The 22,695-nt window shown below is 35.4% G+C and overlaps 1 protein-coding gene across 2 annotated transcripts; it reads right to left on the bottom strand.

Moving 5' to 3' along the window:
• Window positions 1-1,500: 1,500 nt before the first annotated feature.
• myzap (myocardial zonula adherens protein) lies at window positions 1,501-20,939 on the bottom strand. Of its 2 annotated transcripts, none has more exons than XM_073836976.1 (14): window positions 20,503-20,939; window positions 19,617-19,691; window positions 13,241-13,336; window positions 10,847-11,005; window positions 10,618-10,710; window positions 8,791-8,904; window positions 8,418-8,570; window positions 5,838-5,963; window positions 5,344-5,472; window positions 5,168-5,262; window positions 3,947-4,052; window positions 3,331-3,414; window positions 2,925-2,986; window positions 1,501-2,836 (listed from the first exon to the last, which is right to left on the bottom strand). In XM_073836976.1, the coding sequence occupies exons 1-14, from the start codon at window positions 20,569-20,571 to the stop codon at window positions 2,488-2,490; spliced, it is 1,710 nt and encodes a 569-aa protein (XP_073693077.1). In that variant the 5' UTR covers window positions 20,572-20,939; the 3' UTR covers window positions 1,501-2,487. The 2 variants fall into 2 exon arrangements, with proteins under 2 accessions (XP_073693077.1, XP_073693075.1); XM_073836974.1 differs by having other exon boundaries at window positions 2,925-3,031; window positions 20,503-20,938.
• Between the last annotated feature and the right edge of the window lie 1,756 nt (window positions 20,940-22,695).

The raw sequence follows: 22,695 nt of genomic DNA, 5'->3' as shown, positions 1-22,695 counted from the left end.
ACTGAACTGCAGAATTTTTTTGGGCAGACCATATTTATACACACACATATATCTACATATAAATATGTCAGCATATACAAAAAGGACCTGAGAAAAACATGGTGTTGATGGTGGACATATTTTGTAAACTTCCTACCATAAATATATCAAAACTTAATTTTTGATTAGTAATATGCATTGCTAAGAACTTAACTTGGACAACTTTAAAGATGATTTTCTGAGGATTTTGATTTTTCTGCGCCCTCAGATTCCAGATTTTTAAATAGTTGTATCTCGGCCAAATATTGTCCTATCCTAACAAACCATACAATAATGGAAAGTTTTTCAAATTAAAAAAAAAAAAACCTTATGAATGGTTTTGTTGTCCAGGGTCACATATTATGTCCCATAATACCATGATATTGTTGATATTAGATAAACAAAAATGGTGTACTGGTGTAATCAAACAATATCATGTTATATATACAATAAGTGATACACCATGGCATCTCCACATTCACAATATCAACAAAAAATGAATAAAAATCTAGCAGCAAGTACATTTTGCTTTAGTTTCAGGACTTTTTCGGGGACCTTCAGGACCGATTCGGACCTCTTGACCTCCATACAAAAAAAAAAAGGTAATAGAAAGGTTGAAATCTGATGATTTAGGTGGCCAATGAGATATTTTTGTGAATACTTAATATATATTCCTATTTTAACACAACAGCGATCTGAATAGATAACAATATATTATAAACTTTATAAACAAAACCGCTCACCGATGACGCGCTAGTGGAGTTCTTCCGTAATGTTAGGTTGTCATAACAACAAACGTCCACGGTTGCTGTGAGTTTGGGCGGTGCATGCGGACTCTTCCAGTGGGATAAGCACAACCGTTTTTTTAATAGGCCTAATATTGACTGGTTCAGATCTAAAAATAGAAAATAATAAGTATATACCCGAGCATCTTACAAAATACATCTTACATTAAAGTATTGATATATTTTTTTATGTCAGTCTTCATTGAACAAAAATGACATTCGTGTTACTAGTGACAATGAAGTTTCATACACACTGAGCAGCACCCACTCTATATGTCCACCCACCTGCTGATTGATGGAATAGAGCATGTTTTCCCATAGAGCTCCATATTCAGTGTGTTTACTCAACACTGCCTCCAGCACCACGAAATTTACGTAAGAACGGGCGCTGCCATTTGTAAATTGGTTTTAACTGGTCGCAGCTGGTCAGCAGGCTGGTTTTAGATGGGTTTTGGTCACTTAAGCTGGGAGACCAGCTAAGACCAGCCAACCAGCCTATGCTGGTATTAGCTTTTTTTTTTTTTTTTCCAGGTTAGTACATTTAATGTATCAAGCTTCCAGTTTCATCTGCATACAGCTATTTTAGCTGTACAAAGCAGCTCTTTTTGCTGCTTGATATTGCAAACTGGTGTGTCTTACCAAGTTATTTTAATGCTTATCTTTGTAGTGAAAACAGTTTTACCGTTTATCTCACAAGTTGTCGGTTTGGACATTGTATTTTATTGAACAACATACCCAGTTATTTGTAAATACAGTGCTCAGTGAGTGAAAAATATTAATACCAAATGTAGTTTATAAACCTTAATTTGCAGTCATCATAAAAGATGATGTGATTTTGGCAAAAAAAAAAAAAAAAAGTGCATTAACGCTGCGAACAATCCACTGCTTCCTCGCAGAAGTCTTCACTATGTGCATGGGTAATGCACTCTGGTCTAGAACAATGGGGCTTTACCAATATCTTTCTTAACTGGAATTCTGAATGTTTTGTGTCTTAAAAATCAGGTAAACTGGGAGGTGTTTCATAAAACAAGTTTACCAAATAAGCCAGGCTTATTTCAGTTAGTCTGAACTAATTTGGCTCAAAATAAGTCAGACTAACTGAAATAAGCCTGTCTTATTTGGCAAGCTTGTTTTATGAAACACCCCCTGGAGTCTTTGCATCAGTAACTCCAAGGGGAAAAGTGCAAGAGAGAGTATAAGACCACTAATGTCAACAACTCTCTTAGTACAAATAAAAATAAACATTTATACACATGAATACACATAGAAGCAAAAACAACAACAACACAAGTACTGAGCTTTGATCACAGTTACAGCTACCATAATTCCTTTTCTGAAAAAAACAACAACAACAACAACCCTCATATATAGAGCCTATTAAGTTCTTTATATGACAAAATAATATTTGGTGTAATACACTTTAGAAAATAATCTATGGTCTCAGAACATGGAAATATGGTCTCAGAAATGGGAAATATAAATAGATAATAGTAAAATATAGAAAGCTATCAGATAAAATCACTAGGTTTTTGGTAAACAAAGCAAAATAGAGTGCATCAATATATACTACTAAAATAAGTTATTCACAGATCAGTAGGTTATTTACATATACTGTAATGTTACATAAACAACAATACTTTATGTTTCACAAGCTTCTGCCACTGCCATTTCAGGAAAACGTCATTCACTCAATGCTCATTTTAGAGCTCATCTCCATCAGCTTCATAAAAGGAGTGTAGATCTGTGACGGGCTGGTTCTGGCTCTAGGAGTGGTGGTAGAGGACAGTTCTGAGGCTGCTGGAGATTTGGAGTCCCCATCTTCACGGCTGGTCTGAACATAGCTTGAAGATACAGGTGCAGTTTGTGTGGTACTGGTTGTAGTTTCTTGTGTATTCAGTACACTGGAGCGCAACATTGTGCTGTACTGACCAGGACTGTATTTAAGAAGACTATAGTTCAGTCTGCTAGGGGATCTTGGGGTTGATGGGATAGGGCTGGGCTGGACAGGTGCGGCGTACGGCGGCTCCTCAGATCTATGAACACAGGAGACCATGTGGGTAAAGGCATGGCCTCGAAAGCAGTTTTAAATTTCATATGGCAAGGTGATCTTGCACTCATTACCTAATGGGAAGGTCACAGCCAACTCCGATGTCCCTGGTGACTACTTTAGCCTGAGATGCTTTCTGTATAGACATAAAATACTTCAACTTGTCTTCTAACTCATTATTCTAGGAAAAGAAGCAAAAGCAAAGGACAGAGTCAGACCATAGGCATGGGAAATCAAGTAGAGAATTCATTTCACAGACATATAAAGAGGACACTGGACAAAGACGGATTCGGTTTAGGTGTGTGAAAAATCTGAATGACAACCAAAGGGACTCGAAGAGCCCAGCTGACAGAATAGCAATTGATTCAGGAACATCCGCATCCAGCGTGCTTATTCCAACCAATCTGTGGCTTTCTAGATTGGTAAAGATGAAGGCATGCAAAAAATCACATCTTGCTACATGGAAACAGTTGTTCTTACCTCACACTCCACAATGGCAATCCTGTCCAGCAGCTCAGAAATGAACATATCCTTCTGTGCAACTTTTGCTCTCAATGTTTCAACCTGCAGAATTGATTGTTTAGAATTAGAAGGATTAAAGGGATAGTTCACCCAAAAATGAAAATTCTGTCAATAATTACTGACCCCTATGTCATTCCAAACCTGTAATACCTTCGTTCATCTTCAGAACACAAATTAATGTATTTTTGATTAAATCCGAGAGCTTTCTGACCCTATATAGACAGCAACACAGCTACCACGTTCAAGGCCAAGGAGTGCAGTAAGGACATTGTTAAACTAGTCCATGTGACATCAGTGGTTCAACCTTAATTTAATGAAGCTACAACAATACTTTTTGTGCACAAATAACAGTTTCTTCTCTTTACCTTTAGTCTTTGATGCACAAAGGTCTTACGGGTTTCGAACGCCATGAGGGTGGGTAATTAATGACAGAAGTTTAATTTTTGGGTAAACTATCCCTTTAAATTACAATAATCATGTCATGACTTCATGAAAGTACATTTTGGTTTTGGTGTATTTTGTGTACATGGTATTCTCTTCATTAACAAAATGAACAGTCTCTGTAAATCCTCACCTCCTCTATCATGGACTTGACCTTCCTCTGTTGAGAGAACACCATGTCGTTGAGATGCTTTATTCGCTCTCTCAGCTCTGTTGCTTCCGCTTTCAGCTGCTCGGACCTTAGAAAGAACATGTTGCTTAGGAAAGATACAATATATGCAATAAAACACTAAAATACAATTATAGCATAAGTACTACTGGGAGCTTTTTTCTCTGAGGGGACAAAATTAAAACATTTTTAAGAGGGGAAAAACAAACCTAAAATCATGATTAATCATTACTAACAGGAACAATGGTAAACCTAAATATTTTTTCATACCCAATCTCCAAAATAATGTAGAAACAACAAAGACAGTATTTTAAAACCATTTTTTTATTACACTAAATAATATAAATGAAGGCCTGTATTACTGATACTAATACTGATTATTAATTTTTGTATTTTAGTATTATTCTTTTTCTTCCTATAATTAGTAATTGTAATTTTTTAGATTAAAATTAGTAATTATAATTAGTAATTATAACATTTTTTTATTTATCATTTATTAACAATTACATAACATTAAAAACATTGAAACAACTTTACATTTAAATGATTAGTTCACTTCCAGGAAAAAAATCCTAATAATTTAGGATTATTATTACTCAGTCCCATGTCATCTAAGTAGTCATGTCTTTCTTTTTTCAGTCAAAAAGAAATTAAGTTTTCTGAGGGAAAACATTCTAGGATTTACACAATCTAGGCTCTACACAATCCTAGCCAAGGAATAAGGGTTTTGAAACTGCAATTTTGATCTTCAACCCGTTGGCCACCACTGAAGTCCACTATATGGAGAAACATTCCTGAATGTTTTCTTAAAAAACCTTAATTTATTTTCAACCGAAGAAAGAAAGACATGAATATCTTGAATGACATAGGGGTGAGGTAAATTATCAGGGAATTTCCATTCTGGAAGTGAACTAATCCTTTAAGATGAACCTTAAAGAATATTATAAAGAATAATAAATATCACATTTTGCCTTTTATACAGTGTGTTTTGTGATGTTTCTTTCTCTGTCAAATCTCTATACTATTTTTCTTAGCCCTTATTTAACTATTACTATACTGTATTACAGTTATGGTATCTGGTTATTATAGTTCTTTAGCTGTCCACTAAAACTCAAATTAAAGAATCATCTCCACTGGTTTCAGCTGCAAACTTATTATAGTGTAGTTTTCCAATAAATGTCTTACTGTTTGGCCACGGCTTTGTCTGCATGGTCAGTTTCGTCCAAACCACGCAAGCGTTGTTCACATTCACAAAGCTTTTTAATCAGGTCACCCTTCTCCTGTTATAAAGAGAGAAGTGTTGTATAAAAAGTTTCCTTCAGGGGTAACAGGCAAAGGCTGAGCCAACTAATATTATTTACCTGAGCCATACAGCTTAGTAGCCTCTCCACCTCTGTTATTCTTTGGTCCCTTTCAGCGATCTTTGCCTCAGCTATCTGAACGTTCCTCTCTGCCTCCTCAAGCCTCCTTATGTAGTCGTCAAGCTGTGCCTGCAGACATAGAGTTTCAGAACTACAGTCATTCATTTGTTTTGGTCATTGTTCTCTCTGAAATCTTCATTAGTACCACTAGGTGGCAGCTTTACGTAGAAAAAGTAAAGTTTTTCTCTCAACATTTTTCTCTCTTCCCTGGTGAATAGCTACAGATGTTTCCTGTTATGAGACTGGAATCCTTACGCCCTGCTTGTGAAGTATAATATAAATGTAGTTTTTACAATGTGTCTGTAGGAGTTACAATCTTTCAAAAGTCGCACGCATTAAAACGAAGGCATTTATCACATTACCATGCAGTGCAGTTCTTAGTGAACTAGTTGGACAGTAAGGCATTGTGAGTGTCTGTTTGGTAATATCTGTACCTGCAGAGCCTCTATCTCCTCTGTGTACTTCCTCTGCTGTTCCTGCAGCTGTTCCTCATATTCCCTCTGTAGCTTAGCACTCAACTCTTTCAGTGCTTGAGTCTTGGCCTCCTGAGAAGTCTCCACCTACATACAAAAAGTTAATAACCATGCTATTTATGCAAAAAAAAGTGACATTTTTAACTTTAGATCTCAATTCATGCTGGAAAACAAAAGCATCAGGTTTTAGCAAAATTGACATTGTGAAAATGACAACTACCTTTTCAATCAAATTATTGTTCTGGTAACATAACTATTTTAAAGTATGTGTATTTAATAACACAAAAAAACGAATATATAAAAAAAAAAAAAAACTTCCATTCAAAAGTTTGGGATAAGTAAAATTTGTAATGTTTTTTTAAAGAATTCTCTTATGCTCATCAAGGCCGCATTTACTTGATCAAAAATACAGGAAAAATCAGTATATATACATATATGTGACCCTGGACCACAAAACCAGTCTTAAGTCGCTGGGGTATATTTGTAGCAATAGCCAAAAATACATTGCTTGGGTCAAAATTATAGATTTTTCTTTTATGTCAAAAATCATTAGGAAATTAAGTAAAGATCATGTTCCATTAAGATTTTTTGTAAAATTCCTACTGTAAACCTATCAAAATGTAATTTTTGATTAGTAATATGCATTATTAAGAACTTAATTTGGACAACTTTAAAGGTGATTTTCAGTATTTTGATTTTTTTGCACTCTTAGATTCCAGATTTTCAAATAGATGCATCTCGGCCAAATATTGTCCTATCCTAACAAACCATATATCAATAGAAAGCTTATTTATTGAGCTTTCATATGATGTATACATCTCAGTTTTGTAAAATTTAACCTTATGACTGGTTTTGTGGTCCAGGGTCACATATTATTACAGTTTAAAATAAAGGTTTTCTATTTTAATATATATTTATAAATATATCTTATTCATGTGATGCAAAGCTGAATTTTCATCTGTCATTACTCCAGTCTTCAGTGTCACATGATCCTTCAGAACCATTCTAATATACTGATTTATTACTTTGATCAATGTCCTGCTTTGTATTTTTTGGAACCTGTGATTCATTGATGAATAAAAAGTTAAAAAGAACAGCTTTTAGTCAAAATAGAAATGTTTTCTAGCTATATTACTCTTTGTTATCCATTTTTATCAATTTAACACATCCTTGGTAAATAAAAGTATTCATTTCTTTCAAAAGAATAACAACTCAATGGTAGTTTATATTGTTATAAAATACTTCTTTTTTAGCATTTAAAATAAATGCTGTTCTTTTAAATGTTTTATTCATTAAAGAATCCTGAAAAAGTATCACAGGTTCCAAGTTCCAACAAAATAATAAGCAGCACAACTGTTTTCCACACTGAAAGTAAATCAATAAATTATAAGCATAATAGAATGATTTCTGAAGGATCATGTGACACTGCAGACTGCAGTAATGATGCTGGAAATTCAGCTTTGCATCACAGGAATAAATTACATTTTAAAATATATTTACAGTTATTTTACACTGAAATAATATTCCATAATATGACTATTTTTTTCTGTATTTTTAATCAAAAATAAATGCAGTCTTGATGAGCATAAACTCTTAAAAAAAAAAAAAAAAACATTAAAAATCTTACTGATCAAACTTGTGTGTATTATTTATCTTCAGCAGTAAAGTTCACGTAAATAGTCCTATAGAGTATGACAAATTAATTTTTAACTTTTTATGTACTACTTAACTACTATAAACATTAAAGTACACATATTCCGGGTACAGTACACTTCTAAAAATTAAGGTTTCAAAGGAATAATTTTTCTACAGTGATGCCATACACTGCAAAAAAAAGAGGCTTATCTTACTTAGTATTTTTGTCTTGTTTCTAGTCAAAATATCTAAGAAAATTCTTAAATTAAGATGCGTTTACTAGATAAGCAAAAGTACATAAGATATTTAATCTTGTCTCAGGGGAAAAAACGAAATTAAGTGACTAAATTAATTTTGCTTAAAAGAAGCTAAATTATCTGCCAGTACCCCACTGTTTTAAGAATATTTTACTTACCCCACTGGTAGATAATTTTACTTGTTTCCAGGGGGACAAAACGAAATTAAGTGCATTTAGCTTAAAACAAGACTAAACATTTTATGTCATTTTGCTTATCTAGTAAATGCATCTTAATTTAATTATTTTTAGATATTTTGACTAGAAACAAGAAAAAAATACTAAATAAGGTAAGCCTTTTTTTACAGTGTAGAATAACCATTTTGTGTTCCCCAAAGACCCTGTCAGTGACCATTTTTCAAGAACCCATTTTTCTTAGTGTAAAGAACAATTTAATAATCTAAAGCACCATTTCTGCCTTTTTGTGCAATGGAAAGGCTCCATCAACGTTAATGTCTCTTTGTGGAACCAGAGATACCAATAAAGAACCTTTATTATTAATAGCGTAGTCTGGTTGAAAAACTGTATATACAATACTTTTTTACAATGCCTGTAACATGAAGGGTCTGCATGATAATACCAGTGCTGTGTAATAGTTGTTATGTGTGTACCTGATTTTTGAGAGAGCGGTTTTCAGCTTGTGCTGCTGCTAGTTGTCTTTCCGTTTCCTTGAGTTTCTCTTCTGTCTTCTCCAACGAGCTGCGCAGAGTTCTCATCTCATCTCTGTTCCCCACTCGGTTGTGACAGCTTTCCAGCAATGATTTCTAAAACAGACATCAACATCAACAACAGCAACAGCAACAGCACATAAGCATTATATCTATCATATTAACAAATATAAAGTAGTTTCTAAAAACTTAAATGTTTATGCAGGCAGTTTATGCTTTCACTCGTGACACTTAAATGTTGACCAGTCTAAAGCATGCTGACTACAAAAACAATGTCAAGAGTTGGCAGTTGGCAGTGACCACATTGATCGTGTACCTGTAGATCAATGTTTGCTGATATGAGGGAGTTGTTCATCTGGTCAAAGCTGTCCATGGCTGCCGTCCTCGTCTTCACCTCTGACTCAAGGTAACGCTTATGAGAGTTGGCTGCCTGGGACAAACACAGTCAGCACATTGAGAACTTGTCATACCACTATAAAATGCATTTTTAATGAAGTCTGATGAGCTGAGCCTTTGTGGTAGATAATATTGTGAGGTATTATTACACAGCTCTATGGAATACTGATTAGTTAACTGCAACAACCAGGTAACTGAAAAAAGGCCCTGATTTCATGTATCTTGTATTGCTTCATGGACTTGCGTTCTTTCTTTTCATACAAACGTGTGCCTTGTTACTAGGAGCATGACAAATGAAAACAATGTGTTCTAAAATAGCCTCAAAATATTGAACATATATGATATTCTCCAACTGGTCATAGAAGATCATAGAGCTACGAATGTGACCATCATATGTGATTTTCTGTGCAATCTGTCAACTCTGATTTACCAAAATTTGCAGAATAGCTCTGACTTTCGGCAACTACCGTTGACTCCTCCAGACTTCAAATCAGGCCAAATTAATAAGTGCAAAAGTTGTATAGATAACTCAAAACACTTCAGTATTAATATTTCTGTAATATTGTTGCAGAGTTCATCTTATTGCTGATCCAAATGTGTTGTACATTGAAATTAAATAAAACTACTTCATTCATAATTCTAAATATTTTTTTTAATTATTAGTAGTAAATTATTATTTTGAAGAATTCGTTTTATTTATTTTTCATTTATTTATATCACATAAAAGACATTTAGACATATAGTCCACAAGAGAAAATAATAGCTAAATTTATAAAAAAATTATCCTGTTCAAAAGTTTACATACACTGAACATTTAAACTCCCCACTGTTTTTAAGAAAAATCCTTCAGGTCCAACAAATTCTTTGGCTTTTCAGCATTTTTGCATATTTGAACTCTTTCCAATAATAACTGTATGATTTTAAGATCCATCTTTTCACACTGAGGACAACTGAGGGGCTCAGGGAATCAAAATATTCAACTATTACAGAAGGTTCAAACGCTCAATGATGCTCCAGAAGGAAAAACCATGCATTAGGAGCCAGGGGTGTAAACTTTTGAACAGAATGAAGATGTGTACATTCTTATTTTGCCTAAATATCATGATCTTTTCATGTAGTACTGCCCCTTCAGAAGCTACAGATGATACTTATATGTTTCTCAGAAGACAAAATAACTTACATTTACCCTCATCGACAAATTCAAAAAGTTTTCACCCCCCAGCTCTTTATGCTTTGTGTTTGAACCTTCCGCAATCGTTGCATATGAGTTTATATGAATTCATAAAGAATTTGTGGAACCTGAAGGATTTTTCTGAAGAACAGCAGGCAGTTTAAATGTTCAGGACAAACAAGGGACTCATGAAGAATTATCACCAGGTAACAACACAGTATTAAGAATCAAGCATATGTATTTGCATATGCATATGTATAACTTTTGAACAGGGTTATTTTTTATAAATTAAACTGTTATTTGATTATATGTAAACATCTTTTATGTGAAATATCATTCAGGTAAGTACTAAATAAAAAATAACATGCATTTTGTATGATCCCTCTTATTTTGCTAAAACAGATTCTGCAAGGTGTATCTAAACTTTTGACCTTAATTGTATGTAATTTTGATGAATAGCTGTGTGATTTACAATGCCTGCCTTTCATTACAGCAGAATAAACCCCAACAAGATGGTCGGGATGATTAGTACACTATTCCAACCTTAAACATCAGTCATGCTGTGTTTTTGCTCACCTTTAATTCCTGAGTTAATTTTTGCACCGACTGCTGCATCCCTCCAAACTGGCCATACATCCGCTCTCTGACTTTTTCCAAAGAGTCACGCACCTTTGAGAAAAGAAGTATGGTTTTAAGTTGTCTGCTTCTTGAACAGCGTCAAGTATAGCTAATTAGTTAAGCAACAACTAGTCCTCTAGTGGCAAATTACAGTTAGCTAGATACCAAAAGAAAAGTCTGCGCTTACCTCTCTGATGTACCTCATCTCATCCCTCAGGTGATTGACAGACCACTCGCGTGCAATCACTTCCTGTTGGTGACTGGTGCCTGTGCTCTGCACCACGCCATAAACTCTGGGCCCGTGCTGAGCAGGCTGTTCCCGACCGATGCCATTGGTCATGGGGTGCTGGGGGAATAGGAACACAGGGCTCAGATTTCAGCTTGTGAATGTGTTTAAAAGGAGAGTGTGACACTGTTGTGTTTACAGCTGTGAAGACCAATGTCACCGCTGTGTGTCTGAGTGTGTGTACGCCTATTGAAACATCCTGCTTGATAAATAAGAGTGAGACTGATATTTGCAAGCCACATGCTCTGGTATTTTAAGCATTGCTGCTGAGTGTTCACAACAAGAGGCTGGGATGCAGACAGTCAGAATAGTCAGCGAGGGTGTCGTATTTCTGCATGCCAGTCGGAAAGAATTAAAAAAATAAAAATTCTTTCATAACTACAGGTTCACCATGAATATACAAAATGAAACCTGAAATGATGTTGTGTTAACATTTTACAGTGAAAGTACATAGAGAAAATATTTCTTTCTTGACTACGCCAAGGGGAAAGGTAAGTGAAGTGGAAAGGTGCTATAATAGCAAACCCGAGGAGCAACTACAGGTGAGAAGATCTTGGTCAAGGGCACAGTGATGTGGATCAATGGCCTTATAATTTATTCTGATTCTGCTGCAGGTTTCTGGGAGCTTTGTGCACAGGGTCACTTATGTCTCTAGGATTTAGTGTCTAAAGGAGTCATATTTCATGTTTTGCATGGCTTAAGAAAACTCTTTTGTGATATGTTTAATAAGTGAACAAGCATTTTACTGTGCAAAGACAGCCCTAAAGCCATACTGTACAGATACTCTTCAGCTCATGCTTGCTTTGCAAACAATAACGCACTGAACTCAAATATCTTTTGGGAAACTAGCACCTGGTGTTTTAAACTCCATCAGAGATAAAAAGACTCAGATAATATTACCGGGTGACACAAAACCATTTAAACGTATACTAAAACATAGGTAGTCCTTTATTCTCCAAAAGTACAAGACTACATAATGGATCCAGTGGAAAAATACTGTATCTACTATTATTCACAAGTTTAGGTCAGTAAGATTTTTTTATGTTTTTGAAAGAAGTCTCCAAAGTATGGAAGCCCATTTCTGCCACTGAATAAAAAAATAAAAAAAAAGAGAAATAAACTTGCACTTCTGAGTAATAAACTTGCAATTCTGAATTGCAAAATAAAAAGTCACAATTGCGAGTAAAAAGTCTGAATTGCGTCATAAAAACGTGCAATTGTGAGGAAAAAGTCAGAATTGTAAGACAAAAAGTCGCAATTCTGACTTTTTTTTTACAGAATGTCAAGAAATAAAGTCAGAATTGCAAGATAAAAACTCAAATTCACATCTCGCAATACTGACTTTTCTCGCAATTGCCTGATTTAAACTTACAACTGCAAGAAATAAAAATCAGAATTGCAAGACAAAAACTCGCAAATGCGAATTTGTATCTTACAATTCCAACTTTCTCACAATTCTGACTTTTTTTAATCAGAAATGCGATACCTCGCAATTGTATGTTTATAGCTCATACTTCCGACTTTATCCTCACAATTGTGAACTTCCACCACTGAAAAAAGAGAGAGCAATAAACTCGCACTTCTGAGAAATAAACATGCAATTCTGACAAAAAAGTCAGAATTTAAAGATAAAGTCTCAATTGCGAGAAAAAAGTTGCAAAGAATTGCATGATATAAACTTGCTATTGTGAAGTAAAAGTCAAAATTGTAAGAAAGTCGCAATTCTGACTTTTTTTTTACAGAATTGCCAGAAATAAAGTCAGAATTGCAAGATAAAAACTCAAATTCACATCTCGCAATTCTGACTTTTTTATCAGAAATGCGAGAAGATAACTCACAATTGCATGTTTATAGCTTACAATACTTACTTTTTTCTCAAAATTGTAAGATATATATACTCAAAATTGTGACTCAAGTCAGAATTGCGAGATATATATAAACGTACAATTGCAAGAAATAGTCAGAATTGCCAGAAGAAAAAAAAAATCACAATTCTGACATTGTTTCTTGCAGATGTGAATTTGTATCTCGCAATTGCGAGTTATAAAGTTAAATTCTGACTTTTTCTCAAAAACTGCAAGCTTATATCTCACAATTCTAACTTAATTTCTCAGAATTAGTGGCGGAAGCAGGCTTCCATGCTAATGCTAGCCAAGGCTGCATTTTAAAAAAAAAAAAAGCTAATATTGTGAAATATACAGTTTTCTATTTTAACATATTTTCAAATGTATTTAAAGAAAATAATAATGGGTAATAGTAATTTGGGTTTGTCTGTGTTCTCAGAAGCTGACATACCTTGTCTTCCAGTTGAGTTGATTCTCTCCCAGGAGGTCTTTCTCTCTGCATGAGCCCATTTTTCTTTTTCCAGGCACCATTGACCAGTTTCTCACCCTGTGATATAACATATTTTATGTTCATAGGTCTTATCAATTTTTTCAGACATGTTAATGCTTGGGTTGACACTTAGAAAACCAATGTTAAGTTCACAGATTGTTGAGGTGAAGGAATTATCAGAGGTTCTGCCCTTGCCAGACGTCTTTATGCATCACTTCAAATCCTACTTCTAAAAAGCTTTCCTGTTTATGAGAAACCATATTCCATCTCTTACATGTAGGCTATTTTCATATCAAACTGAGGTGAAACAACACTGATGAAGTCCAGCTGTGATCACAGTCTCAGGGTGTGGTATTCCCCGTTTCTCTTCTCAGGACATAGTTTCTCAGAACTGTAATCTCATTCATGTCAAGACCACACCTCCTCAGAGCTCCTCTCCAAAATAAAGCACAGACCTTCAACTCCCTCACTGACAAAGAATGAATTCCGTCTCAAACTTAAGGGCAAATGTGAAAATAACTCTTCATTAGAATATAGAATGAGATGTTGTGAAAACACGATTAATGTTTCCCTCTGATTCTGACTGAAGGGGAGCAATGTGTGGGAGTGGGTGGAGAGAAGACAGAACAATGATGCCAGTGTTGTTCATGGCCTTCTACACTGGACTTCACTGAACTTGACAGATAATCCACAAAAAAACAAAAGCCCATGAGACTACATTTGAGGCAGTCAAACAGGGGAAAACAGGTCCTCCAAGTTTGGCCTTCTGCGTAGTGATATGAGTTATGTGTAGAAATGTTTGTGAATCATTTTGGGGATTTAATTTGGCCTATTAAATCTAACAGAGGGATTAACCTTCTGGGGTGGCCATCCTTATATTACAGTGCAGCATTATTGCTTTTAAAAAATGGTTACATCATAATAATAAAATATTAAAGGGATAGTTTACCCAAAAACGATATTTCATCAATTACTCACACTCTTCTTGCTCCAAAACCATAAAACGTTATTTTGGTCACACTTAATTTTAAAGTCCAATTCTCGCCATTAACAAACCTTATAAATGTAGTAAACTCCTAATTTGCTATTTATTAATAGTTATTTTTAATAGTTTTACGTATTGGGTAGGATTAGGGATGTAGAATATGGTCATGCAGAATATGTACTTTATAAGTACTTATAAACAGCCAATATGTTAATAATAGACATGCTTATAATCCCTATACTAAGGTGTTACGAATATGTTTAGTGAAACCTAAAAGAATTCAGTCCAATTAAGTGAAATTCTATTATGTTAAAATGCTGACGCTTTAAAAATTATAAAATTGTAAAGGCATCATAAAATTCATAAAGACATCATAAAATAAAGACTTCTTCATTTGTGTTTCGAAGATGAACAAAGGTCTTAGAGATTTGAATCAACATGAAGGTGAGTAAAAGAGGACTAACTTTAAATATGAGGTGAACTATATCTTTAAATTAATAATTTAATTAAATAATTATTTAAACATATTTACTAAGCACCATTCTTATGCTAGGAGATACAGCTACTGTTGTAAACAACATGAACTTTTTTTGTCTGCACACTATGTACTTCTACCAAAAGTGCATATAACCAATGACAGACAACTCTAACAAAGTTCAGTTGCATTAAACTTTCATGCTCATTCTGACAATATTTATGTGCACAATATTAATATACTTCCATAGCACTATATATCTGTCATCTTAGACCAAGTAATAAAAGCATGCGTTTTCCCTGTTTCATATTCTACCTTGCTCACGTAACCTTACTGATTGAATCAAACACTATTCAATAAGCTCTATTGTTGTTGTAGATGTGCTGGAGGGTGTAAACTCAAGTCTAGCATCTGTGTTTTACAGAACACTATACTTGTTTGCATGCAGTGGGTGGTGTTGATACAGCTACCCACTCCAGCTTTGCTGAGACCAGTTACGTCGTTGTTTAGCTGCATGCCTTTATGAGAAAAACTTGCCATGGATCAATGTGAATTTCAGGCTTCTTGTAATCCAACAGGTGTAACTCGGGCAATTCAAGCCACAAGTAGACTAGTATCCCATGGAGGATAGGATTACACACACACACACCCATCTTAATTTTGCAGTGGTTTCTTGTCTTGGTTCTTTGTTATGGCAGTAACAGAATATCTCTGTTAAATGAAATATTCTCTAGTCTTCGCACTTAACCATCCAGACTGTCCTTTTTCCTCTTCTCATTTTGTCTTCCTCTGACCTGGTTTCACTTTTGTATAATTACGCCACTAATTACAATGCAAAGGACTAAATATAAAAAGCCTCTATATTCAAACTCAATGCAAAATACCCATGTATACCTGACATCACCCATATACTAGACATCTATACCTGGAAGGTTTTCTAATGCATAGCCAAATAATTAACATAGGCAAAAAAAGAGTTATATTCTCAAATTGTTGACAGTAGCAACATTTGAGGTCAGATGTTTACATACACCTTGCAGAATCTGCAAAATCTTAATTATTTTACCAAAATAAGGGATCTTGAGTCCCTTGTTTGTCCTGAACAGTTAAACTGCCTGCTGTTCTTTAGAAAAATCCTTTGGTTTTTCAGCATCTTTGTGTATTTGAACCCTTTCCAACAATGACTGTATGGTTTTGAGATCCATCTTTTCACACTGAGGACAACTGAGGCACTCATATGCAACTATTACAGAAGATTCAAACGCTCACTGATGCTTACTTAAGGAAACACGATGCATTAAACTTTTTAAATCTGACGATCAGGGTAGATTTATTTTGTCTTCTAGAAAACATGTATCTCATGTAGCCTCTGAAGGGCAATACTAAATGGAAAAATAAATATGATATTCTAGCAAAGTAAGAAAAATTTACACATCTTCTGTTCTGTTCAAAAGCCCCCGGCTCTTAATGCAACTTTTTGCATTCTGAAGCATCAGTGAACGTTTGAACCTTCTGTAATAGTTGCATATGAGTCCCTCAGTTGTGAAAAGATTGATCTCAAAATCACACAGTCATTGTTGGAAAGAGTTCAAATAAACAAAAATGCTGAAAAAACACAGAAATTGTGGGACCTGAAGACCTAAAGAACAGCGGGCTGTTTAGGACAAAAAAAAATTGACTCTTGAACAACTATCACTAAACAAACAAACCAAAAAAACTCGGATCATCCAGGTAATAACACAGTATTAAAAATCAAGTGTCTGTAAACTTTTGAACAGGGTAATTTTTATAAATTTAACTATTATTCACTCTTGTGGACTATATTAAACGTCTTTTATGTGAAATATCGGTAACACTTATAATAAGGTTCTTTAGCTAACATTAGTTAACCACATTAGTTAACATGAACTAATTATGAACTGCACTTATACAGCATTTATTAATCTTTTTAAATGTTAATTTCAACATTTACTAATACATTATTAAAATCTTGTTAACATTAGTTAATGCAGTGTGAACTAACATGAACAAACAATGAACAGCTGTATTTTCGTTAACTAATGTTAATAAAGATTACTAAATACAGTAACAAATGTATTGCTCATGGTTAGTTCATGTTAGTTAGTACATTAACTAACGTTTAACTAATGAACCTTAATGTAAAGTGTTACCGAAATATCTTACTCAGGTCAATACTAAATAAAAAAATATTTTTGAATTTTGTATGATCCATCTTATTTTGGTAAAATAATTAACATTTGTAAGTGTATATAAACCTTTTGACCTGCACTGTATGTTTCCATCACCCTGTTTTTATGCACATTTTGGATTTTGCATTAGAAACGAGTGATGGAAACGCCAAAATTGTGCGAAAAAGAGTTAATGTGAATAATGGGAGATAAAAAAAGAGTTTGCCGAATAAATTCCTGCATGCACATAAAAAACATGCGACTCTGCACGATAGGATGAGATAACTTGACTAACCAGCGGACCTATCTCGTTGCACAGCATCTGAAATGTTTTATGTGATATTCCAGTTTTGTGCCCAAGTAAAATTTGCAAATTTGGATGGAAACATAGCTAGTGAAAGCTCCACTGAAGCTCATATCTTTTGCTAAAGGTGCAGTCACATTAGCAAATTGTGAAAAGGTCCATAGTCCACTGCCAATAATGTAGCAATGTATGAAGTACCACACACATAGAGGTCACTTTCAAGCCCAGTGTGGCAAATTTGTGTGACCAACTTGAATCTGTGTGGGAAAATCTCTCCTCTTACTTGAAATTCCCAATCGCCAAATTCCAGATTGAACTGGCCTTTGGCAGCTCATCAAGCAGGTCTGGGTTTCATGTATTGACACTGCACACTGCAAAATAGCCACAGCTGGCCCTTCCCATGAGACAGACACTGATAAGGCAATCAACAGTTTAATGTTGGCAGAGCTCCTGGATTTTTACCTCTCTTTAGTATCTGGGTTATGAAAGAGCCTGATGTTCCCAAAGCAGCTCCTATCAGAGACCAAACAGGGCGGATATCAGTTCAACTTCAAGGATTAAGAGCTGCAGGGTGCAAGTTCCAGGACAAGGTACAATCAAAACTCTCATGTACATGCAGACACACCTCTTTTGACTTCTTTCTCAGGACACTGCTGTGTGAAAGCTTAGCTACTGTCAAATACACAAATTAATTTGTCACACAGACTTAAATTGTATATGTAAGCAAGCTTAAAATTAACTTTACCTCCCTTGGTAAATAGGTGACTCAATTTCACGAGCTTTGTTTCATGTGACTCCGAACTTTGGGGACAGCTCAAGGATATTTATCTGAATGAAGCCTAACTTGTTTCTAAACATATTGGCTTAGTAAGTAAAGTGACATTTAACTATAAAATCTTTGCATGCTAGTTCCAAGAATGCATGCATATCTGCATGTTTTTATCAGTAAAGGTGTGTGGCATGATACATGCTGGGCAGTTTGGATGTATGACGCACAAACCAAGTGACAGAGCAAAAGGAAGAACATAATCTCTGATTTATCTCTATGAAACACTGACCCAACATTTACAGACAAAACAAGTTGAAAATTTCCTCTTTCTGAAATTCTATCTTTTACATCCTTATAAAGTAAGGCTAAAGGTTGCACTACAGGCGTCCCAACATCGAATCTTGGCTCGAGGACCTTTCCCAATCCCACACAACTCTCTCTCTCACTGCTTCCTGTCTCATCTACACTGTCCTATCAAAATAAAGGCAAAAATGCCAGATTCATCTTTTCACACTGAGGATAGCTGAGGGGCTCATATGCAACTATTACAGAAGGTTAAAATGCTCACTGATGCTTCAGAAGGAAACACAATGCATTAATAATTTAAGAATTTAAAGATCAGGGTAAATTTTAATTATTTTGTCTTCATGTAAATATTTTCTGTAGCTTCTGAAGGGCAGTATAAATTCATTCTGTTCAAAAGTGTTCACCCCCCGGCTCTTTTTCTGTAACCTTCTGTAATAGTTGCATATGAGTCCTTTAGTTGTCCTCAGTGTGAACAGATAGACCTCAAAATCATACAGTCATTGTTGGAAAGGGTTCAAATAAACAATAATGCAGAAAAACCAAAGAATTTGTGGGACCTAAAGGATTTTTCTGAAGAACAGCTGGCAGTTTAACTGTTCAGGACAAACAAGGGACTCATGAACAACTTTCACTAAACAAACAAAAAAAAAAAAAATACAGCTGTGGATCATTCAGTTAACAACACAGTATTAAGAATCAAGTGTATGTAAACTTTTGAACGGGGTAAGTTTTTATAAATTGAACTATTCATTTCTATTGTGGGCTATATGTAAATGTCTTTTATGTGAAATATCGTATTCAGGTCAGTACTAACTAAAAAATAACATGCATTTTGTGTGTTTCTTCTTATTTTGTTAAATTAATTAACATTTAGCAAATTCTGCCAGGTGTATGTAAACTTTTGACTTCGACTGTAAATATCCACAAAAGTTTGCAGCCAGTAAGATTTTTTTCATGTTTTTCACATTTATGCTGATCAAGGCTGCATTTATTTAATCCAAAACAGTACAAATTCTTTAACTGACCCTATGGAGTGCTTTCAGGGACCAAAGATCCCAAGCTAAAAACCTTTGATCGAAAGCATCTCTATCTGATGTGTCATAATCTAAAAACATTCAGTCATTTATATTATCTTGTTGAGCTTATCCTCTTATCAGGTCGTCATGTTATTTGTGTTGCTACCCAACAGATTGAGGACTGAGTGAAGTCAGTGAAAAGAGGAAGTTTGTTATAATGACATAAAGAGATGGCTAGCGCCTATCTGTCTGGCCACAAAAAGTTTATTAAAAGATGCTTAAATGATACTTACGGAGTTGACAGATTCATTCTGAGTTTTTGAACTGTCCTCAGGCCGGAGGGTTAATCGGAGACGCCTGATTCTTCTCTGTTGAACGTCACACACAGCAGGATGCAAAAAGTGAACAGATAAACAAACAAACAACGATTAGCCACAATCTTAGTTTAATTAGGCAGATAATTTGATGATTGCTATCTCAAGATGAAATGGAAGCAATTTCACAGAAACCGAAACAAAAACTTAAAGTCCAGTCAAAGATAATGCTTATCTTTTACGAGAAATGTCACGTATGAAAAGAAAAAAAAAAACACTCCAAGTGATTTATAGCACTGAGAGTGAAAGAATAACAAAATTGTATTAAAATACGACTGTCCGTTAACGCTTCGATGATTAACCACTTCAGACATGACAATTTATTCAATTCAAATCAATATCTAAAACAGTCAAAAAATGTGGTTCTCAGTGGTTTGATGCCCTCTCCGCCAGTTAGCGCCATCTGAGAGGGTGTCAGTTGATTAGCTGTGAGAATGTCTCTGAATGGCAGCTGACCGCAGCAACAGCGGCTGAGCGCCAGGCCCTGATAAAATAAACATGACAGGGCCCTGCCTCCCAGGACAGTGGCTCTTATTACAGGCCCTTCTCTGAACAACACAATGCTGCCTCGCACACGTCAAAAGCGCACGATTAGCCTGGATATGGACGAGCCATTAGGGCACAGTCCAGTGCATGAGTGACAGCCGAGAGACACAGAGGACAGAAACTGAACCAAACGTAACCAAACAAACACTTCACTCACAATCAGCTACAGTCAGACATTCACTGACAATCAGCTACAGTCAGATATTCACAGGGAAACAAAGTTTAAAAGAGCAAGAAAACATGAGTGAGTGTTTCCTACCTCATTGAGGTCTTGTATCTCAGTAGTGGTTGTGGTGCTGATGGCACCAGCCATGCCATTTTTCAGCATGTCTCCTATTCACCGTCCACGCCACACATCCACACAAACACTATCAATGTCTGCGCCCACTACTGCAGGCTACACACCAAAGGAGGGGAAACGTAGTGCGTGTGTGTGTGTGTGTGTGTGTGAGAAAGAGGGGAAGAATGAAAAAAAGTTCCCTTCAACAGCTCTGCCAGAATTCCTTCCCCCGGATGAGACCAGAGAGAGAACGAGAGGGAAAAAAAGAGACTCAGTATTCCAATGTGCAGAGGTCAGTAGAAACACAGCCCTCCAGTGTGCAGACAACTCCAGAGTGACAGCGTCCCATATAGACTCCTCCTGACTGTGAGAGAGAGAGAGTGAGAGAGAGAGAGAGCGAGCTGTCAGTCTTCAGTATCTGTGCTGGCTACGTAAGCTTTGTTTCCCATCAGACCCGTCGAGCAACATTTCACCTGTATGCGTTCTTCAGCTCCCACCTACCTGTAGCTGGCTGCTTTGGTGGGGTGGGGTTGATAGCATTGGGGTGGAGCCCTCTCCATTTCTACACGGGGAAGGAGTCACACCTTAGGCGGGTTACACCACTTTTGACTGTAGTGTGGCTTGTGTTATTATGCTTACAATAGTTCTGGATTTCAATCAGTGACTAACAATGATAAGCAGGAACATAAAGGAAAAGCATAGTATAATTGTAATCGCGTGTCATTATTGTGATTCATGGGGTTATAACTAATATTTGCAAAGAAATTGTTTACCCAAAAACAAATATTCTGTCATCATTTACTCACACTCGTGTCATTCCAAACCTGTTTCGTTCCCCTGTGAAACGTAAAAGATGCTATTTTAAGAAAAGATTGTCTCAAAACAAATGTTTGTAGTCCACACAGTGGAAGTCTACAGTCACTAAAGTGTTTGGTTTTTATTCTTCTTCAAAATGTTCTCATGTTTTCTTCAGAAGAAGAACGTCATACAGGTTTGGAATGACAAGAGCATAAATGAATCTAGCAGGTACTACATTTGGTTTAAAACTTACTTTGTGACCATTAAAGTCAAAAGTTTACACACACCTTGCAGAATGTGCATAATGTTAATTTATTTTGCCAAAGTAAGAGGGATCATATGAAATGCATGTTATTTTTTTTTTTATTTAGTACTGACCTGAATAAGATATTTCACATAAAAGGCATTTACAAATTGTTTGAATTTATAAAATGACCCTGTTCAAAAGTTTGCATACTCCTGTTTCTTAATACTGTGTTGTTACCTGAATGATCCACAGCAGTGTTTTTTTTGTGATATTTGTTCATGAGTCCCTTATTTGTCCTGAACAGTTAAACTGCCCGCTGTTCTTCAGAAAAATCCTTCAGGTCCCACAAATTCTTTGGTTTTCCAACATTTTTGTGTATTTGAACCTTTTCCAACAATGACTCTATGATTCTGAGATCCATCTTTTCAGACTGAGGACAACTGAGAGACTCATATGCAACTATTACAAAAGGTTCAAACGCTCACTGATGCTTCAGAAGGGAAAACAACGCATTAAGAGCCGGGGGGAGAAAACTTTGAGGATCAGGGTAGATTTAAGTGTAATGTAAGTATCTTTTGTAGATTCTGAAGGGGAGTACTAAATAAAAAAATATGATATTTAGGCAAAATAAGACAAATCTACACATCTATTGTTCAAAAGTTTACACCCCTGGCTCCTAATGGATTGTGTTTCCTTCAGGAGCAACTGTGAGCATTTGAACCTTCTGTAGTAATTGCATATGGGTCAAGTTATCCTTAAAGTCATTGTTGAAAAAGGGTTCAAATACACAAAAATGCTGAAAAACCAAATAATTTGTGGGACCTGAAGGATTTTTCTGAAGAACAGCAGGCAGTTTAACTGTTTAGGAAAAACAAAGGACTCATGAACAACTATCACCAAACAAAAAACAAAAACACAGCTGTGGATCATTCAGGTAACACAGTCAGACAAGCTGCACTGCAGACGCCTTGAACTTTGCTTGAAGAAATCTATAATCTGCGTGATTTTGTTTGCATAACATATTTCAAAGTGCGCAAGTTGTAGGTCAACCATTAACCTAGGAAACAGATAGTTTACTACATGACCCAGTGTAATCATTAACCCTCCGTATTTGTGAGATTCACCCC

Source organism: Garra rufa, chromosome 3, assembly GCF_049309525.1.
Source record: "Garra rufa chromosome 3, GarRuf1.0, whole genome shotgun sequence".
Taxonomy (NCBI): Eukaryota; Metazoa; Chordata; class Actinopteri; order Cypriniformes; family Cyprinidae; genus Garra; species Garra rufa.
This window is presented reverse-complemented; position numbering and strand designations above follow the sequence as displayed.